Genomic DNA, 21503 nt, shown 5'->3' with positions numbered 1-21503 from the left:
ATACACAACTTCTCTTTCTGGTGTCTGTTGCAGGTGAGTTTTAACTTGTTTCAAATTTGAATATGATCAATCATATGTCCTGGAAATTAAACACGAGATGAAAATTTGAGCATTGAGGGTGTAACATAAACAAAGCCTATCTCGGTCAACATAAACAAAATGGGAATTTAAGTACCAAATAAGAGACTGGAAAAGTAGCTAGTATAATAATCAAAGATAAAACATTTGCAGAAATCATACGCAATTCAATCTGCTTACAAATCAGCGTTTGGATTGAGAATCACTGTCTCAGGCTCTCGGCTTAGCTATGACTACGGCAATTGATGTGTACATTTTGATGCAGAAATTAAATTAACCATCTATGGTGTGTAGAATTGTAGATCATAACAAGATGGTAGAATACATTAAAATATCAAACTCTGAAGGGAGAATTTGACAGCCAAAGCGACCATCTTGCTTCTTGTTTCTCAAGTTTGAGGACTTTTCTCGTTACATTGATTGGGTGAAGAAACTGGTTCTTCTCCAAGCACATTTTCTTCTTCAGTATTGTCAGGAGGAGGAGCTTGTTCTCCATTTTCATCGTTTTCTGGATGGAAATTAATGGGGAATTTTGTGACTCGAGGTTTGTCAACCAAAATATTCCTCTGGACCCTATCGATCAAAACCTTCTGAGGGGGTTCCTCTTTTAATTTTTCATCATCATAATCATTGTTCACATAATATCCTACTCGAATAAATTCTTGACTAGCGTATGAGCAAGTTAATAGCAATACTGTGACACCAATAATATCTTCTTCGCGGATTTTGGATGGTTCAGGAGGTTCAGCCTGGAAATTGATTTTACGTGTAAGTCTGAATCCATCAAGCAAAATCAAGTTAGGTTGCAAAGTTAAAAAGAGTTGGTTACCTGAAGCACAAAACGATATTTCCCAACATTTACAGGTCCAACAAATACACTTTCTAGGAGTTGGTCGTAAGTGTCATCCTCAGCAGATCCCACATAAGTTAACTTCCACTCTAAATCTGAAACAAATGAAATGGTCAGAACTCACAAGGTTGAGTCATTACTTCAAAATGGACCTGAATTGAATCATGACTACATAAGCAGTTCGGATATTCAGATACTCAGAGATTCAATATGGATTTAACTCATTGAAGCGGACGGTTTATATTGAAGGGGACAAGTCTGATAAGCTGACTTAGAAAAAACGAAGGATTTCTCAGCAAAGCAAGTGAAATTCAGTTCAAAACTGATATGCTATGAGAACAACAACTATGTAATAGCTCCCTGCTTATGCATTCATATCCATCTTAAAACCTTTTCTTTTTCATTTTTTTTATCAGGTAAACGTGTTTTCATTCATAAACATGACGAAAAAGCTGGCTGTATACTAAGGGGTGTACCAAAAGGTAAAGAGTCTACAATGTCAAATGATTCTCTATAAACTCCACCTGGTCTCCTATAAAACTTGGAATCTTTGGGTGCATCAAAAGAAAACAAGGGAACGGATGCTACTCCTCAATTGTGAAAAGCTCGAATATTTCATTGAGGCCTCATACTTCGTCAACATATCTATTTGTAGCTTGACGGCTAAACATTCACTATACACCATCTTACCCTGCTCCAACAAAAAAAGAAGGATGTTTTCACTTTGTATGAATGCGGTTCCATTTGCTTCTAGTCACCTTACTGGAACATCCTCGCATAAATATCTACCTTAAAAATTCAAAATGCAAAAAGTTTCTACTAGTGATGCTTAAGACTTTTTTCTGAATTTCAGACTACAAAGAGATAATAGTTTCTAATGAACAATTATTTTTCTATTGCAGCACAAGTACTGAACAAGTCATTAGAGATCTGGAAAGGTAAAGCAGCATGATAAACATCTATATAACTTAACACTCTTTTTCTGAAACTCTAACCACACTGAAAATAACAATCAAGTTCCTAAAATTCAACGATAAATGGGAGTCAACATTTCAACAATCTTATTTCTTCCTCTCAAATAAAAATTTAAATCTCTTCGCAACCGGGAAATCATCAAATTGAATAATATCCCCTACCTACTTAAAATTGAATTCTACCCAACACTACATACACAACTAGGAGTCCAACTAAAGAAACATAAGCTTTAATTTCAAAAGCTCACCTAACAATTATTTCTTACTATAATTCTTCAATCAATATATATGTGTATAAAACACCTTTTTTAATAACCATGTTATTTGGGCTAGTTTGCCACACCTCGACTAATTCCATGGAACCAGCAATAGATACAAGGTAACTTTGTCCACCAAGATTAGGACAGATGCATAGAAAAAACCTAGTGTTTTTGTCATGCCAGGGTTTGAACATATCCTCATGGTTCTCAATCCACTTCAATGACCACCAAGCGACACTCTTGGATGCTATATATATAAATCACCCTTTTTTTTTAAATAAAGGTGGTGTCTGTGCTAGCTTGTGCGCACCTCAATGAATTCACATGATACTTGACAACTCCCACCAGCAACAAGTATAAGATACGACTCTGTCCACCAAGATTGGGACATATGGAAAGAAATCAGCTAGTGATTTTTGTTTCTATTGGAGTTCGAATCTAGACCTCATGGTTCTCAAAACACTTCATTAAGTACTAGGCCACACCCTTAGGTTCTATATTATTAATCACCCTCATTAAATTAAATTAAAAAACAACATTAGAGAAAAATATAAATGCAAAACCACAAAAAGTCCATTTATGACTATGATTGTATCGCCATTATTACTACAAACATATATAAAAAAGGTAGTCCAATATACTAAAGATCCCCTATGTGCAGGATTCGGAGAAAGGTCAAACCACAAACATCTATTATAAGCAAATATATATACAACTTTTGCTTAACCTTTCCCTAAAACAAACAATTTTGACATTAAATTGGAAATAAAACAATTCATTTAAAATTATGACTATATCACCGCTATTAATAAATATATATATTTAAATACAAAAAAGGCAATCTAGTATGCTAAAGTTCCAGCTATGCAAAGGATCCAAGGAAAGGCCAGACAAGTGACATCTATTCTAAGCAAAAATATATATATACAACTTCTACTAAATTTTCCCAAAATACAAACAACTTTGACATCAAAATGGAAATATATTATTACCGCAAATATATATATAAATTAGAAAAAAGACAATCTTATCTACTACAAAGCTCCCGCTATGTGCAGATCCGATACAAATTTTGCATAACTTCTCCCAAAAACAAACAATTTTGCCATCAAAAATAGGAATAAAACGACAAAAAATTTACCGTCTTGAAGAGCATCGAGGCACTCATAAGAGATCTCGAACTGGAAAGGACTGAGAAACGGCGCCGGATTATCCAGTACGGCGACGTTCGTAATGTTGACGGCACTCATCTTTCTAGAAACTTCTCCGAATTTGAAACCCTAATTATTGCTGCAAATGGAAAAAAGTATCCGCCAAAATTGGTATAAATAGTAATTTCAAAATTAGCGGGAGGCTTTTTTTGTATTTTGATAAAAGCCCGGGAAATGAATGGAAATTTAGCCCAATTACACAAATTTGTCCCTTAAGTTTTGACTTGTTGCATATATTCCCCTTGTAGTTTTAGATATTACATAAACCTCCCTGATTTTCATATTTGGTGTAAACAACAACAACATAATACCTAGTAAAATTCCACAAGTGATGTTAGGGGAGGGTCAAGTGTACACAAACTTTACGACTGTTTCAATTTGATTAAACTATTTTTACTTAATAAGGAGATTTTGAATCTTGTGGTCTTAAATTAAACATCTGTTAAATGTATCAAAACATCATTTGATCTTTTTTTTTTCTTTTAGCAACTCTTTAGTTTTAACTTTTTATATGGCTCACGCACCAGTTATAGAGCCTATAATGGTTGTCGAAGGGGCCTCCTCTCCACCTATGTGAAAAATAGGGTGTCAGGCGAGCGTGATTGAATTTTTTCGAACAAGCCTCGAGCTTGAATGCGTGTACAAATGAGTGCAGACAAAGTAACATAAATATTTGTGGTAGTCATCTATTTCATCAATCGGTCGGTGGGAGCGAAAAGTTTGAATATTAAAGAACATTTTAAGTACATTTGACATATGTTCTGAAGTTCTAGTTAGAAAGATGGGTCGGTAATCTAATCCCTCTTAGTGGTTTTATAGTACAGTGAGTGATTCTCGGATAGTCATCTATGAGTTGAAGCAGAGAGTTCGAGCTCTAGAATGAAAAAAGAAAAATCTTTCTAAAAAGTGCTTCTTTTTTTTATGGTCGTTGAGTGCACAAATTCAAATTAATTAGGCCACAATATAAATATCGAACACTAGATAAGAAATAAAAAAATCGGGGGACCAAATTACGGGTCTAAAGCTTTTGCTTTAGTTGGCCTTGTAGAGTTGTTCCTCCCTTGATCAGAAGTCTCAGGTTTAAGTTATGATATGAAAAAATTCTTGATAACGAGTGTTTTTCTCGAATGGGCATTACGCGACGTGAATTCGAATTAATTAGGCGTTAATATTGACATCGAACATCAAATGGGAAACCAAAAAATATATATATTCAAGAAAGTGAATTTAGATGCTTATGAAAGTTCATGCATACTATCTTGGTTTTGTTTTATTTTGTTCTTGTTAACTTGACATATTCTTTAATAAAATTTTAATTAAGAGTGTATTTTACTAAATTAATCAAATTAATGATATTTTAGAACTCTAAATTTGACTGTTATTACGTTATGTACTTTCAATGCACTTCTTTACCTATCCATTTTTGATTTAGTACATACCTTAAGAAATGATAAGTAGCATGATTAATTTCCTGTTACACCCATTGGATTTAAAAAAAAATTATGATTTGAGAAATGTATTTAGTAATAAATGCTATTTAATAATAATGGTAAGACGGACACATGCTAATAAATTATTCATTAATTATCTAAATTAAATAAATACTACTCTTTCCGTTTCATTTTATGTTTCGTTATTTTTTTTTTATTCATCCTAAAAAGATCGTATTTTTTTATTTGTTAATTATTTAATGATACAATTTCACTTTTATCTTTATTGATATCACTTATAAAGTCTCACTTATTTAAAAATAACATTAACATATTTTAAACAAAAAATAATTTAAATCACCAAACCTTTTCTTATCTCTAAAATTTCGTGATTAATTAAAATTTAAATGCATGCCAACTTTTTCCACCAAAACGAGTTACCCACACGCTAAAATTTCAATAATATTATTGTATCCGTTTAAATTTATTTGTCTTATTTTTTTGTAGTGTAATTTAAAAATAATAGTCTCTTTCCTTTTGTATCAATTTAGTTGTAATTTTTCATACAATATATTTAAAATTATAAAATAAAAAAATATTTTAATATGTTTTATATATTTTTATTTACGACATTAGATTCGGAGTTTTTTTTTACTCACATAAATTTCTTATTAAGTCAAAATCAAAACATATTGAAACAAGTTAGATTTAATTTGTTTATCTTATTTTGATTTGATATAGAGTAAAAAAGTAAATAAAAATTCTGAATCTTATAGTATTAGAATACTAATTTAAAAATATATATAATGTATCAAAATATTTTTAATTTTGTAATTTTAAATATGCCACACAAAAAATTAAAATAAAAGAATTATAAAGAAAGAAAGAAACATTATTTTTAAAAAAATAATAAAAAAGAATAAAATAAACAAACTAAAATAAACGGAGTATTACTTTTTCTAATGTATAGTCAAATTCATATCCAAATGCCTAATGACAAAATCAAACCTACATAGTGTATTATTTTCATTCAATTTTCTCAATTAACTTCTATTTTTCAACTTTTTTTTTGGTTTGCTCCCGTATTCGATATTCATATTAGAGTTTGATTAATTTAAATTAGCTTTAGAAAGTTTTACGATGGGGTAAAACGCGACTTTATATCCATGACTCGAATCTAAAATATTTAAATTAAAAATAAATAAGTACTTATCACTTCACCACAATTCTCGATGGTATTTTTCAACTCCCAACAAACTTAGAACACATATAAGTACTTATCACTTCACCACAATCCTCGATGGTATTTTTCAACTCTCAACAAATTTAGAACACTTAAAGATGTACGCAGTCCATACCACTATCTACGGAGAAATAGAAAGGCTGTTTTCGATTCATAAGTTAAAAACCACTTCAAGAAAATAGAAAAACATAACTATAGTCTACTTAAAAAAAAAACATGAACTACCACCATTCCTTCATTTTGCTAATTCTTGTTTTTGTCATCAATCTTGAAATTTGTTACACCAAAACTCATCATTATCCTAATACAACTTGTTTTGAAAATGATCAAAAAGCTCTTATTGAATTCAAGAACGGTCTAATTGATAACACAAATCATTTGTCATCATGGACAGTAGGACAAGATTGTTGCAAATATGATGGAATTTATTGTGATAAAAAAAAGGAAATGTTGTGAAAATTGATTTGCATTACAATAATTATCTTCTTGATGGTGCTATTCCACAAAGGTGTTGGGAAGCAAAACAATCCCACGCCAGAGAAATAGAGGAAACATGTCCCATATTTAAAGTCTCACCCAACTCCTCATTCCATTAGCATGAGGCCTTTTGGGAGGTGTCCAAAAACAAATCCGTGAGGGCTTTGCCCTAAGCGGACAATGAGTTTAGATAAAGTTACACGCGGTCCCAACAAAAGGGTGTTAGATAATCACATTAAAAATCCTCTTAGGAGGTGAGTTAAGTCCTTCTTTAGTTAAATTGAAACATTTGAGTTACTTAGACTTGAGTTATAATTACTTTGCAAGTATCCAAATTCCAAAATATTTTTGGATTGTTAAAGAATTTGAGATATCTTAATGTTTCATGTAGTGGATTTGGTGGTTATATTCCATATAATCTTGGGAATTTATCAAGATTGGAACATTTATATCTTGGTGGATGTTATGGTGATGTTATAGGACCAAGAAATGAGTTTAAAGTTGATAGTTTTAGTTGGTTATCTAGGCTTACTTCATTGAAAAGTATTGATCTTTCAAAATTTGTTATTGAAGATAGTAAAGATCTATGGAGTTCAATTAACATGTTACCTTCATTGCTTTCATTGAACTTAGTCTTATCAGTTTGCCTATATTTACACAAGTGAATTTCACATCTCTTAGTCCACTCAATATCCGAGATAAAGCGATTAGAATGTTCCCTCCATGGTTTTCTAATCTTACTAGGCTGATGAATCTTGATCTTGGTCAAAACAACTTTGATGATTCGATTAGTGCTTTTGAGAAGCTTAGTTCATTGAGAGTGTTAGATGTTTCCGGTAATGGATTTGGCGATGAGTTGTTGAGTTTGTTGAACAAGTTGGTTTATTTGGATTTGTTAGGGAATGACATTCCTTTCTCTAATCTCGATTTGGTTGGAAATTTGACTTTGCAAGTTGAGCTACAATGAGTTAAAAGGACCGGTTCCTGAGCATTTTTTGTCGATTGAGTGTGCTTGATTTGTCAGATAATGAAATCAGTGGACTGCGTCCGAGTTTTATAAGAGATCCATCGACTTGTAGTGAGAATCGTTTGAAGGAGTTATACATGGGAAATACAAAATTCGATGATGCGCGTTTTCCGATGCTTTGCGCGATGTCTATGACACGTCCTGTTACTTGTATGAGGGTCGTCAGGTCGACACACAAGTTATGCAGAGATTGTAATGTCAGAACTGTAATGTACTACTATATTATAATGTAAGGATTGTAACCTATATATTTTGCCGAAACACTAGGTTCATTTTATTAAAAACATAAATATGTTTCCTATAACAGCCAGCTTGTGCACCTCAAGTAATTCACCGAATGCATGCTACCTCTTACCGTTATACCTCAAAGGTGAGATAGCGAGGTTGTTTCTGAAAGAACCCCAGCTCAAGACAAAAACATTCTTGAGAAGGATCGAATATAAGAACAAGAAATAATAGTTAGCAACAAACAACATATATACCGGCAAAAATAATTCTACCACAATGTAGTACTACACTCGACCTACCTCATATAAAGATCACTTATTTATATGTGATATTTCCTTTTCGAGTTTAACTTGTATACATTGGCATGCAATCGCGTAAAGGATTTTAGTTGCCTTCTATTGCTAAAGAAACTATAAAGCAAGGCGCCCTTTTTGTCACCCCAATGTCCAGAAGGATCAACAGTATTTCCACTTACGTTCCATCATGAAACGAGCCTTCCCGAGTCGAGATGCCTAATTTTGATGCATCACATGTCATGTACATTTTCAATGTCGGAGATGCCCGAGGGGAACCCATCAACTCCTTTGTGATCTTCAAGTATGCGCTTTGATCAACGCTTTCTACATCTTCAATAGGGATGGTATATACTCTTCAGGAGTGAAGGTGCAGACGCGAATGCAAACAGCATTTCGGTTCTTGAACCATGGTAGTTTTTTACTTTCAAACTTTCAAGCTTGAGTACTCCGAGTGTCCTGTAGGATGGTCCTTCAAAATAATTTACGACATTCCCTCTTCTTCGAGCTCAACACCAAACGAAGGTCATTCACATTCGGAGAAAGTATAAGCATTCATAGAAGAGAAAATATTTGATCTTCATCATCAAAATCGAACTCATTATCATCATCATAACCTTCAAGTTGTTGAGGGATGCCGGGAGCCTCTCCACTTCTGTAGCAAAAGACTTGAGGTAGTAACTGTCCATAGCAAAATCGCGCATTTCAGACCAGCAGTTGAGTAGATAGGTCAAGTTCACCGCTTTCTCTTGATTCTCTTTCGATGATACAAGTCTTTAACTGTTTTCAGCTTCCGACAGTCCATGTAATGACCCAAATCAAGCGTTTCGGTTGATCTCCTGTCTTGGAGCATATATTTTTTCTCGTTAGGAAAAACCACTACACGCGTTAACTTGCAGAGTAACAAGGTAAGGCATCCACAAGAAAGAAGCTGCAATGTCGACGACTTTAAGTAGTGAAAGGTTTCTGAGCTTGTGGAAACCCCTAAAGCTGCACGGCGGCTTGAAAATGCAGTTGGCCAGACACAAACTTTCTAGTTCTATACATCGTACATGTAGGAAGGTAAGCAGCATTTTGTAGATTCTGAAGGGTTCTTGACAGCAAAAGCATCCATTGATCGATAACTGAGTGCTTAGAAGGAGGTATCGATGAAATATTAAGAAGGAATGTCTTAATATATAGCTCCGTTGTGCTGCAACAGAATTGTATCAATGATGTCTATTAAGGGCTTTCGCTGGCAAGATTGAGCAGAAAATACGAGTTTGGGGCATTAATATATGCTTCAAATTGGACTCTGTATTAGCCTGAAGTGTGTATTAGCCTGATGTGGCTAAGATTGTTACATTATGTTGTTGATCATGCTGGTTACCTTGTAGCCAGCTGGTGAAATCGAATGAATTGGTTTTATACTAAGCACTAATACAACATGACAAACCAAAATTGGATTTTGTTTAGAAGTTCTTCAGAATCTTCTCTGTTGAGACTCCATCTGCTACAAGTAGAGAAGTTACCTCCTGCAAAGAAGAATCAACGGACAGAAAGTATCAATCAGGGCTGATGATCCAAACATATTGATCCTTACGTTATTGAAAGAGCATGTTTCTTCATTCATGACTAGTAATAGTAGACGACACTCGTAAACCAAGAATAATGAACCTTCAACAATAGGCATGTTCTTCACCATTATTCAGATTGGCAAGAAAAGAAAAACAGAAAACACTCTCCTAAATAGTACAGCAGTTCATAATAAGTAGGTTTAGATGTTACAACAATTACTAGCTTATGGATTCTCACACGCTGATTTTACTAGTTTGGGCATCCCATTAAACAGTGGAAGTTGCAGAAATTCTACTTGAAACTAAAAGTTGTCTTGAATTTCAGCCACAAACTTCATCAACTCTTAACAGTTAGAGGAACAAGTTGCCAAGTTTTACTGAATATGGGATGACTACAGAATTGCACTACTCTTTTTAGCTTACCTAAAATTCTTTACACTTTGAGGGGGAGATTAGGCGATGATTGCTTATGCAGGGAAATGGGAATGACTTATTCATGTTTTGACCAAATACGTGGCAGGAAACTAGGTAAATTTGTTATTATTCTCCTCCTCAAGCGGGAGTATATTTTGGATGAATTAAATTAATGTATCCAAGTGATATTCTTATTCCTACTTTCAGTTGGAGGAACAAGTCGCATTCATCTACTGGGTAATGCCAATCCAAAGTTGTATATGCACTGAGCGAAAATGCATTTGCTAAAAGCCAGTTACCTAGTAGACCTTTCTTAATGAAATTTAAAATCCTATGGACCTTAATCAATGGACAAACGAAATCTAACCACGAAGCTCTACTCCTATTTGACAAAAATATATCCAACCAAACCTCTAGTGTCAGGAAAAAAGATGCTACTTCATATCAAATTTTATCATCCTAAAAATCTCTAAACTCTATAATTTTCTATAGAAGAATCCACTTCATATTAGAGTGTTCTTATTCAATCAAATTAATGCTTTTTTTCTAATTTTTCTTCATACGTTAATTGACTATTAGTTATATATTTTTTAAGGGAACCTGCAGCTGCTACCTTCGGGTGCAGACAGGGTAAAAAAACTACGCTTCAGTATAATAGCCCGCAAACAACACAAGAGAGGTAAACCGCCAAGCCTGTGTGACGAGCTAGAGCGAGAAAGAATGCAGGAGGTTTGAACTTGAGACTCCCTATTTGGGAGATACCCGCTCAACCAACCCAGCCACCCTTGCAGGTAGTTACTTGCTTAATTAATCATCCAAATATAGGTAAAATATAACGAGAATCACAAGAAGTAAAGAACACTAAATTAATGAAGGCAATAGGATGCGAGGAAAGCAGTAGCGTTCACAGAAACTACCAAAACGCATCTCATGGTTTGAGTTAAGTGTAAACCCACAAAGTGTTTATGGAAGTTAACCATTAGAAGAAAGATAGACCGTGGTGCATTGTTTTCATTACTTTCCTTGCAAGAGACAGCATTGGCAGTACAGCAAATAGGATTTACATCCAGTATACTTCACAAGACCAGAATTCATAATATTTGGCAAAGCCATAGTAAAGTATCAAGTACCTCTGCCACACAAATTTGTCACAATAACTGATGAGAATCACTTCTTTTGCTTGCCTTCTTAATCATCTTTTAATAATATTTCTACAACATAAGGTTTGCCCATCCATTGGATGTCAACAAGATTAATATCTTCACCGTTGTGAATCCTAGGTGAGTGTTACTGTTGGGCACAGAGTTTTAGCAAGTGATCTAATTAATGCACCATAATGTCAAAATTATCAGTTTTCCTAATGCGTATCTACTGTTAATGGGCTTAAAGCAAACATTAGAATTCATGGGATCAATCTCAGATCTCTTTGATGTTCTAGATTACACATAGAAAACTTTTTAGATGTTCTTATTGTAATCACTTTACGTATGGCTGACTGCTTGTGTAGGCATCTTATAATACTGTCTTACCATTCTTAGAAAATATGTTAGTTCTCTTGATTCTTAAATGAATAGTAAATGGTGAAGGGTCAAGTAGCAGGGAAACAAAAACAAGAGAAACAATTGCCATCTCCAAAATGCAGAAAGAGTACGGAAAGACATTAAATAGGAATAACAAATCTTTTGAAGTAAACAAACTACAAACCTCAGCCATTTGCTTTTGACCACACAGGACTGCTCCAGTGGATTGAGGAGTAAAAATGTTTTTCGCTCGGGAAAATGCTGCCTGCAAAAGCAGATGGTAAAGCAAATATTATCGCTGAGTAACAGATAAAACCAAAATAAGATGATTAGAGGATACACATGTAAAAATAATCATTACCTGAACATAGCCACGTTCGCCTTTCCAAGCATTATCGGGCTGAGACAACACTGGCACAACCTTAACTCCAGAGGATGCCCAGTTTTCAAACCTATCCTATAAAAGTTAAAGGACACAGAAATAAGACAATAGATACAAAGTTTACCTTGTATTTCTGCCACAGTGAAGACAGAAACTGTCTGCATGCTGCAAGCAACCAACAAACCTGGTATCCCATTCTCTTCAAATTCCGTGCGCCATAATATAGCCGAACATCAGATCTCTTGTCTGCACCAAATCCTGCCTCGATCAGGGATCTAATTGGGCTGCCAAAATAAATTCGAGATAAAGGAGTGAACTACCGGAAAAAGAAAAACTAAAAACTACTGTAAAACAAAGAGAAACATGAAACTAAACATATTCTCCATCCTTTCACTATACAAATATTGATATGAAAGTAATGAAACTGCGTTATGCAAAATTCAACCATTTTACATTTGGAGAAATAGGCCTGCGGCTATGTACCAGATCAACTCTACTACCCAAAACATCCATCTATTGAAGATTGCATTTTAAGCCTTGGCTGAATTTCAGCTTCATAGAATCAGCTAAATACTCACAAGATCACTTTCAAATGATGATTAATGATTGGTAGCTAAAAGATAAAAGCACCCATCTAACCAGCGTACTAAAGCTAATTACAAAAGAACTTTGAGAAAAAACTACCACCCACAGCTGATTTAAAGTCGACACAGTATCTCACACCTCTAAGCTCAAGAAACATGCAAAGGCATCTAGCAACTACGGTACAAGTTGAGTAGCAAACATATTAACGACAGGCTTAGCTCGTAGATTTTTCACGTAGTTCTCCTACAACACAAGCTCATTTACTACTATAAAATATTTAACCATATAATCTCAACAACCACAAGAGGTTCTTACAGAAATAAACTATCCCATAAATCATTCATCTCAATTTAAACGCACTCTGACATATATTAGCTTATCCTGGACCAATCTATCAAATAATCTCATAGACTGAACAAGAAACTAAAAGACTCGTCCTTTACACTCTAGAACAAATGGGATTACAGAATAGCATATCATATAGAAAAAAAATGTAATGACCTGAGTCATTAGCTAAAGGAGAATCGAGTAACACTTAGCTAAACGACTGAGTTTGGTCCGTAATTAGCAAAGACAATCAATGATAATCAGGAAATAATTCAAAAGTTAGTTATACACGTGTAAGAAACAAATTGAAGGAAGGGTCGACATTGTTTCCAGATTCACTATCAAAGGTCAAATTATGGGTGTGGAGCCATTGAAAATTCTGGTATTGTTCTTCATGTTCTTTTCTATCCTCTTCTCTGAATTCTTCCTCTCTTCTTTCCCCTATCTTATTTTTCTCAATCTTATCAATTTCTTTTCTTCGCTCAAGTGTGAGAGCTCATAATTCACTGAGATAAACCTGGTATTGTCTTCATTTCAGATATGCTGTTGGGAGTTAGCGCCTAGCTGAATTCAACTATTAGCGTGAGTTGCTGATTACTGTTTGTTATTGCTTTAAGCTAAATTCTGTATTAGTGAGCTTGTTAGATAACATTTACATTGTACTATTTTTTATAACCGTGGTGTCTAGGCCAACTTTCGCGCACCTCAACTAAATCCACGGGATACCTGCCACCTCCCACCAAAAACAGATGCTAGATACTAGGTAACTCTGTCCACCAAGACTAGGACATATGGGAAGAATTACCTAGTGTTTTTCGTCTCAGCTGGGATTTCAACCTAGTATTTCCATTGTTTGTGAACTGAGAATAATCGAAGAAATTGTTGAGCTAATAGATTGATTGTGGAGTTGTGGAGTTCAATTAATAATAGTTGTTCGATTAGTGTTCTTCATTTTCGATAACATTACAAACAATTACAAATATTATGTTCTCCATTTATGAAAACGCAATAGCAAGTCATTATTCCATTCTTTTTATAATCGTGGTGTCCAGGCCAGCTTACCGTAGCTCGACTAATTCCACGGGATACCTGCCACTAACCACCAGCAACAAATTCCATGGGATACCTGCCACTAACCACCAGCAACAGATACCACGTAACTCTATCTATCTAGAATATTATGTTCCAGATTAACGAAAAAGTTCCTTTTTTTAGTAATCATGGTGCCCAGCCCAGCTTGACACCTCGACTAATTCCAAGAGATACCAAGTAACTCTATCCACTAAGGCGTTAGGAATTTACCTAATTCCAGATCCGGTAGCGAAAATCACGACCGTCTGATACGTCTCCGCCGGAGAAATTTGATTCAAATCAAATCCATTCCCCATTACCTGACTCAATTCAACAGCATCACCTCTGTTCAATCCACAAAGCAGCTCCGCAGTTGATCCGGATACACTTTTCACTAGGAATTCAAATACACCTTTATTAACCGCAACTTTAGGCGGTGAAGCAATAGCTAAAAACGACGGTTTCTCAACGTTAGGAACACGGAGTTGGAGATATTGACCAGGTTTAGTGTACGAACTAGCTAATTCAGGGTAATCGGAAACGTCGATGCTGATGTGGAACAGCGATTCAGCTTCCGGAGATACGGAAATTAGAGGTGTTGTTGACCAGAGATTTGTGTCTTGCCGAACTGCGGCGGCGGAGATGGAGATACGACGGAAGGTGACGGCGGAGAGACGGCGCGGGATGTGGTGGAGTTTGAGGAGGTTCATGGAGGAAGGAGAGAGGAGGGATAAGGTGTGGGAGGGTGCATAGGAAGTATGGTGAGGGAGAGTGGGAATAGTAAAGAGAGAAAAGGTTGACATTTTCAATTTATGTGTTGTTTACAAAGAAGAAAGGTGTGAAGGAGCCGCCGAGAAGAGTGGAGAAGTAATAGAAAAACGCCATTGTGTGTGTGGGGGGGGGGGGGGCAGGGGGGGGGGAGGGAGAGATTTTTAGCCACTGGATTCTTTAACATGATAAATTGTTAAAAGAGATGCGGGAACAAAAGCTCATGTTTGGACATGTGAGGAGGAGGGACGCGGATATCCCAATACATGGGTGTGAGAGACTGACATAGGGGTAGATCGAAGAATTATTGGAGGGAGGTGATCAGACATGACATGGAGCAGCTGCAGCCTACTGAGGATATGACCCTAAATAGGATAGTGTGGAGGTCGTGGATAAGGGTAGAAGGCTAGCGGGAGGGTGTGGGTTGTAGCAAGCCATCAGGAGAGATCTTGTGTAGCCGGGTTAGTAACCTTAGATCTGTGTCTATAGATATCTATGGCGGTGAGTATGTGTTACTTATACGTGGGTGTCTCTTTCATATTTTCTCAGTTGTTATCTGCTTATTTCGTGTTGTCGTATCTCTTGTATTTTTGTATTGCTTTGATTTACTTTTTATTATTTCTTACGCCTTTTTTGTTATGTAATCCATCTTCTTGTCGCCTATTCTTTATCTTGAACCGGGGGTCTATCGGAAACAACCTCTCTACTTCTTCGGAGGTAACGATATAGACTGCGTACATCTTACCCTCCTCAGACCCCACTTTGTGAGAATACGCTGGTTTTTTGTTGTTGTTGTTGCTTTAACATGATAAATTGTTATTTTTTGAATATTGAAAATTATTTCAAAAAAAAAAAACAAGAGAGAAAAGGGTCAAAAATACCTCTTTTATTTAGCAAAATGTCTAGTATGGAAGTGAAGAAGTATTGAGAGAAATAATTAGGTAAGACATAATTCTTTCTTATGCTTAGAACATAGATTAGAACAAAAATTTGGTAAGTAATCAGAAGTTTTCTCATAATTTTATTGTTCTCTTAGACCTTAGTCTTAGTAGATTTTGACATGCTTTCAAACTACTTTTTCACGTTTTCTTTGAGCGAAGAGTTTACTGGAAACTTATTTACCTCTTAAGGTAATTATAACATTACATACACACACTTGCTTGGAGCCTTGGACTAAGGAATCCAGCCTCCAACGCGACTATGACTAAATAGAAGGCAACATAAAATTATGGTCAAAACACCTCTAGTTAGCAGTTGGTTTCGATCTTGGTAGGCTACCCATAAGACGCGAATTCTCAGTCCAGTCAATTGAGCGCTCATAGTCTGCATCTACCAAATGAAAGTCCTCTACATTACCTCCCAAGAATGGTCAACAGAAGTGGTATTTTGAGATTCGCTCTTTACTGATCGACATGAACCAATGTGTTATGACAACTTCAACAACTTGCGTTCGCTGGTGCATATTACAGTAGGCAAGACTCAAATCAAGAAAGTATTCCAGACAAAAGTGATGCAAAGACAGCCAGCCCCTCATAATTAGGGAATTCAAAGTAAAATATACAAGTTTGCCGTTTTACCCCCTTTATTATGTGACATAACAGAGCGTCAAGGGTGGGTGTTTGGCAAGTAAGCCTTAGCTCCATGTCTTCCCTATCACAATTCCGGATTGCATATAAAAAACAAATACCAGAAAATCTTGGACCCCTAGGTCCACCCAGTAAAAAATACAAAGTCACAGAAACTTAAATTATTTCTGTAGTTATCGATGAAGTAAATGAAAGAAAGTCACTGAAGTTCATAATCTAAGCTGCAGCTTCCTTGGCAATCTTCTCTGCCTTGGCAATGACCTCCTCGATTCCACCAACCATATAGAATGATTGTTCTGAAAGGTCATCATATTTCCCATCCAAGACGCCCTGCAAAAGTCAATTACAAAAAAAGAAATAATCAGCAAACTGAGTCACTCACTAAATAGGCACAACATAGCAGGAAGTTATTGTCTCATATAAACTTTCACCAAATGCAGGGTGAGAATTAATAGGGAAGAAGAGGAGAGACTTAAAATCACAACAATAAGCATTGATCTGATAAAAAATCAGGTGGACAAGGCAATTGGAGTAGCGGCGTAAAACCAAAAGGTATGGTCAAAGAAAATTTGTTTCCATGGTAGATATGCAAATTCTTTTTGTTGAGTTCTAACTTCGAATCAACCATAATATCTTACAAAAAGATCCCAAATTGAGATTCATTACCTGGAAACTGTTAATGCTCTCCTTCAAGTCAACATATTTCCCAGGAGCACCGGTGAAAACTTCGGCAACATGGAAAGGCTGACTAAGGAATCTCTGGATCTTACGTGCACGAGCAACAGTCATCTTATCGTCTTCACTAAGCTCATCCATACCCAAAATGGCAATAATATCTTGAAGATTCTTGTAGTTTTGAAGAACCTTTTGTACTCCACGAGCAGTATTGTAATGTTCTTCTCCCAAAATGTGAGGCGAGAGCATACGAGATGTAGAATCAAGAGGGTCAACAGCAGGATAAATACCAAGCTCAGAAATCTGTTATCCAAAATACATGGGAAGTCAGAAACTTTTAACTGAACTTTGCTAGGGGTGAAAATAAAGTTATAGTGCAAGTTAAGATATGGCATCATACTTGACGGGACAACACAGTAGTGGCATCCAAGTGAGCAAAGGTAGTTGCAGGGGCAGGATCTGTCAAGTCATCAGCAGGCACATAGATAGCCTGGACAGATGTAATAGAGCCTTTCTTTGTTGTAGTGATACGCTCTTGAAGACCTCCAAGATCGGTAGCCAAAGTTGGTTGATAACCGACAGCAGATGGGATACGACCAAGCAAAGCAGAGACCTCTGAGTTAGCCTGTTATGATACAAAAGCAACTAGATTAGCAAGGGTGGAATTATATAAAAATAAGAAAACTTCAGCAATCATAGGCAAGACAACCTGGGTAAATCTGAAAATGTTGTCAATAAAGAGAAGCACATCCTGCCCCTCAGCATCTCTGAAGTGCTCAGCCACAGTCAATCCTGTAAGGCCAACACGGGCACGAGCACCAGGGGGCTCATTCATTTGACCATATACAAGAGCGCACTTGCTTTCACTCTAATCAAGCCAACGAGATAATTTGTCAACAACATGAGATAACACTGTGGACTAAAGGGATATAGCAATTAATTCTGATTATATAGGAACTTACTTGCTTATCACCAAGCTTAATAACACCACTCTCAATCATTTCCCTGTACAAATCATTGCCCTCACGAGTGCGTTCACCAACACCAGCAAAGACAGAGAAACCACCTGAAAAAGAATCAAGCCTCATTCAGATAAGATTCACTCTGACTTATATTTGAACTAATAAAGAAGAAAAACTCAGAAGCAGCACTAACCATGTGCCTTTGCAACATTGTTAATCAGTTCCATAATAAGCACGGTCTTCCCCACACCAGCACCACCAAAAAGCCCAATCTTTCCTCCCCTTTGGTAAGGGGCAAGAAGATCAACAACCTGATCAGAAGTAAAGAAGCCATAATTTAATTGGCATTGTCATAATCTCGAATAGAGGTTGCACTTCAGGTACCAATAAGCTCAAAAATGGAGATACATATGAGAACATTGAACAAAATTCTTTTAATTAGCATACCTTGATACCAGTAACGAGAATTTGTTGTTCAGTTGCCTGCTCAACAAAGGCAGGAGCTTCACGATGAATTGGCAAAAAGTGATCGGTTTCTGCAACAATTTTGAGACAAAGATGCAACTTTGAGAACTGTTCACATAGAACAAATAAAACAAGGGATAAAGCATTCAGGACTTACTAATGTCGCCTTTCTCGTCAATAGGCTCTCCAATGACATTCATAATACGACCAAGCGTGGACCTACCAACAGGGACCTGCCATCACAAGGAACCCATCATTTCTGCGCAAAATAGTAGTAAGTGAATCGCAAATGAATCTACAACCCACATTTCCACTAACAGCAGGATAACAACTGAGACTAAAAATAAACTACTGTCCCTCAACCCAAATTAGTTGACTCAGCTATACAAATTCTAAAATATCCATTTGTACATGTTACAGTCCACTACTCGATATTTTTTCATTTAGGGAGAAAACAGAGGAAAGACGAGAAAGATTTAAGACTGAGCTCACAAATAAGTAAGAAACGGGAATGACAAATAAGTAAGAAAAAACTATGTTCCCCGGATGAGGAAGGGGGCAAACAAAACAATTTTTGGAGAACATATATGTTAAGAGGAAAACACGAGTTGCAGAGCAGGAGTTTTTTAACATCCAAGTGAAAAAATAAGGAGAATGATTAAATTTCACATATACAAACAATATGAATTTCTCTCGAGCATCAATTGAAGCAATGAACAATATCTAATTTTCATTTGATTTTGAATAAACACAAGTAGCTCCACAAACCAATAGAGGCCCATTTAGAGCACCAAAGACACTCCTTACAATGAAAAACTACAGCTTTAACGAGGAACTAAGTTGCTCGGACTCGGGTGCAGGTATCCGAGACGGGTGCGGATCCGAGAGTCGGATTCGTCAAGATATAAATTTTAGGATTCGGGAGTCCGAATCCGAGAGTGGATAGGGGTGCGGGGATTCGGCTTAAAAAAATTAAATAGTATAAATATAGAGTTATAGTAATTTATTTTCCCTGACCCACAGGGATTTGAATTTATTTTTATTTACTTTACTATTTTTAGTTACTTTTTTCATTGATTTTACTTTTCAATTAGAAATAGTATTCGTATTAGAAATTTTTTCCAAAATTAAAACTGACGTTTATTTACCAAAAAATAAGTATAATTTTTAAACAAAGTAGGTTTACTGACCGACACTTGTATACACGTGTTTTTATTTTTCATTAAAAGGTATATCTGTGGTTAATATTAAATGTTATTAACACCACAAACAAATCACTTTGAAAAGAAAAAAACGTCACTGTTAACGCCGACGACAACAGACAACTGACGACGACTGACCGAAGACGACTGCTCGATGTTTTCCGGCGACGATGATTTCAGGCGACGGCGACGGCCATCGATAACAATGTCTCCGTTCCGGTGGTTGTGGGTCAAGATTTTTTCAGGCAAGTCGCCGGTTAATTTCGATGCTTCCTTCAAATTTATTATTCAGTTTGGTCAACGTCTCCGAAATCATTTGACCGAATCGGAGACGGCGGAAGCACCCGTCCCCGCCCCAGTCTCGTGTCGAGACGGGTTCAGCAGTAAAACAGCCGAGTCCGAGCAACATAGACGAAGAAAGCCAACATTTTTCCACACATGAGAATCCAAAATACCACAATCAAACTTATGTACTACATTCAAGAGCAAAGAAATGTACTTAAGCAAAACCTATATGCCATTGACCCTGCTCTAGCTACATAATTCCAGCTCCAAAAGACTGCAACTTTATATGAAAATAATGGCGCTACAATTAATCTACCAAACCAGATACCTAGATAAACAAAACATTTCAACCAATTTCGCTAATTCAGCATAATAAAACACACAGTTCTCGTCGAATTATCAAATAAAAATCATTTTCTATCCACCACATAACATAGATCACTCTCACATTTCAAAAACTCCTGAACTCCAAAGCTATATTAAACCAGTAAACTAGAAGATCTTATGAACGTAATAGTCTCTCCAATCCGCTGCTACGAGCTAATTGTTCCACGAGGATTCAAATCCCTCTCATTCCATTAATAACTAGATATTTTTGTTCAAATTTCGAAATCATTTGTTATTATTCTCAGCTAAATGTGTGGAATAAACATGTTTAGATTACTCACAGTGATAGGAGATCCAGTATTAAGTACGCGTTGACCACGTACAAGTCCTTCAGTACCATCCATAGCAATAGTCCTAACCATATTCTCACCCAAATGCTGAGCAACTTCAAGCACAAGCCGAATCTGGTTATCCAAAACCTCAAGCGCCGTAAGTATCGGCGGCAAACCTTCATCAAATCTCACATCAACAACCGCACCAATCACCTGACACACTTTCCCGATCGCACCAGCTCCAGTAAACTCATCGGTAATCTTCCCACTCGGCTCATTTCCCGATGCTTTCGGCGTCTCCGGAGAAGACTTCTCAGCTGGAGCAGCTGAGGTAGCGTACTTAACAGCACGGTTAATGAGGAATCCTGTCGGAGAGGCGCGTGAAGCGCGTGAGGTGGATTTGGGAATGGAGTTCGCTAACGGAGATCGGGAAATGGCGCCGCCGCGGGAGGCGGTGGAGCGGAGGAAAGAGGCGAGTAGCCTCCGGGAAGCCATGGCGGAGGAGGAGTGAGGGTTTGGTCTATAGAGAGAGAAACAGGTGAGGTGTTGTTTAGAGAGAGAAAGAGAAAGTGCTAGGGTTAGTGAAAATGAGCAGTGGAGTCTTTTATATGCAGAGGGGATGGCTAGCTGTAATGTGGGTGAGTATTACCTCTTCACTCTATTGTTGGTAGTTCTGAACATAAAATGATTAATACTACTAGTAATTTTTTTCTAACATCTTATTATGCATAATTTATTTATTTTTAAATATAATGTTTAAAATAGAAAATAATTAATACTGCAAAGAATATGAATTTATATGAATCAATTTTAATATATATATATAGTAATAGCGATGGCGACGGCTGGTGACAGTGGCTAGTAATGATAATGGTCAAGGTGGTTGGTGTTGCAGTAATTGATGTGATGGTGCTGGTTAGTAATGGCCGTGGTGTTGACAATGATGGCTGAAGAATGTGTGGTGGTGGTATTTGC

The 21503-nt window shown here is 36.3% G+C and overlaps 3 protein-coding genes across 5 annotated transcripts; all 3 read right to left on the bottom strand.

Moving 5' to 3' along the window:
• Positions 1-184: 184 nt before the first annotated feature.
• Positions 185-3542, bottom strand: LOC107846847 (probable histone chaperone ASF1A). Its single transcript, XM_016691120.2, has 3 exons — positions 3304-3542; positions 908-1023; positions 185-827 (listed from the first exon to the last, which is right to left on the bottom strand). The coding sequence occupies exons 1-3, from the start codon at positions 3410-3412 to the stop codon at positions 468-470; spliced, it is 585 nt and encodes a 194-aa protein (XP_016546606.1). The 5' UTR covers positions 3413-3542; the 3' UTR covers positions 185-467.
• Positions 3543-9349: 5807 nt separating this feature from the next.
• LOC107847960 (fruit protein pKIWI502) lies at positions 9350-14966 on the bottom strand. 3 transcript variants are annotated; one of them, XM_016692584.2, is made up of 5 exons: positions 14158-14966; positions 12128-12227; positions 11923-12018; positions 11746-11826; positions 9350-9585 (listed from the first exon to the last, which is right to left on the bottom strand). In XM_016692584.2, the coding sequence occupies exons 1-5, from the start codon at positions 14727-14729 to the stop codon at positions 9523-9525; spliced, it is 912 nt and encodes a 303-aa protein (XP_016548070.2). In that variant the 5' UTR covers positions 14730-14966; the 3' UTR covers positions 9350-9522. The 3 variants fall into 3 exon arrangements, with proteins under 3 accessions (XP_016548070.2, XP_016548069.2, XP_047255250.1); XM_016692583.2 differs by having other exon boundaries at positions 11923-11982; positions 12068-12227; positions 14158-14926; XM_047399294.1 differs by having other exon boundaries at positions 11923-11961; positions 12068-12227; positions 14158-14876.
• Positions 14967-16202: 1236 nt separating this feature from the next.
• Positions 16203-21298, bottom strand: LOC107847386 (ATP synthase subunit beta, mitochondrial). The gene is made up of 9 exons (XM_016691591.2): positions 20538-21298; positions 18540-18615; positions 18365-18453; positions 18111-18228; positions 17918-18021; positions 17665-17823; positions 17356-17580; positions 16947-17258; positions 16203-16610 (listed from the first exon to the last, which is right to left on the bottom strand). The coding sequence occupies exons 1-9, from the start codon at positions 21021-21023 to the stop codon at positions 16497-16499; spliced, it is 1683 nt and encodes a 560-aa protein (XP_016547077.2). The 5' UTR covers positions 21024-21298; the 3' UTR covers positions 16203-16496.
• Positions 21299-21503: the final 205 nt, after the last annotated feature.

The sequence above is a fragment of the Capsicum annuum genome, chromosome 11, assembly GCF_002878395.1.
Source record: "Capsicum annuum cultivar UCD-10X-F1 chromosome 11, UCD10Xv1.1, whole genome shotgun sequence".
NCBI classification, from domain to species: domain Eukaryota; kingdom Viridiplantae; phylum Streptophyta; class Magnoliopsida; order Solanales; family Solanaceae; genus Capsicum; species Capsicum annuum.
The sequence above is the reverse complement of the archived record's forward strand: the minus strand, read 5'-3'. Positions and strand labels throughout refer to the sequence as shown.

Coding starts and splice junctions, on each gene's coding strand:
- LOC107847386 (XM_016691591.2), bottom strand. CDS start 21,023: ATGGCTTCCCGGAGGCTACTCGCCTCTTTCCTCCGCTCCACCGCCTCC. Junction 18,616..20,537: donor ATACTGGATCTCCTATCACT/GTGAGTAATCTA, acceptor TTGTGATGGCAG/GTCCCTGTTGGTAGGTCCAC. Junction 17,824..17,917: donor TTAAGCTTGGTGATAAGCAA/GTAAGTTCCTAT, acceptor TGGCTTGATTAG/AGTGAAAGCAAGTGCGCTCT.
- LOC107847960 (XM_016692583.2), bottom strand. CDS start 14,729: ATGTCAACCTTTTCTCTCTTTACTATTCCCACTCTCCCTCACCATACT. Junction 12,228..14,157: donor GCTACCGGATCTGGAATTAG/GTAAATTCCTAA, acceptor TTATTTTGGCAG/CCCAATTAGATCCCTGATCG. Junction 11,827..11,922: donor GCGAACGTGGCTATGTTCAG/GTAATGATTATT, acceptor CTGCTTTTGCAG/GCAGCATTTTCCCGAGCGAA.
- LOC107846847 (XM_016691120.2), bottom strand. CDS start 3,412: ATGAGTGCCGTCAACATTACGAACGTCGCCGTACTGGATAATCCGGCG. Junction 1,024..3,303: donor CCTCGATGCTCTTCAAGACG/GTAAATTTTTTG, acceptor CATTTGTTTCAG/ATTTAGAGTGGAAGTTAACT. Junction 828..907: donor AATATCGTTTTGTGCTTCAG/GTAACCAACTCT, acceptor ATCAATTTCCAG/GCTGAACCTCCTGAACCATC.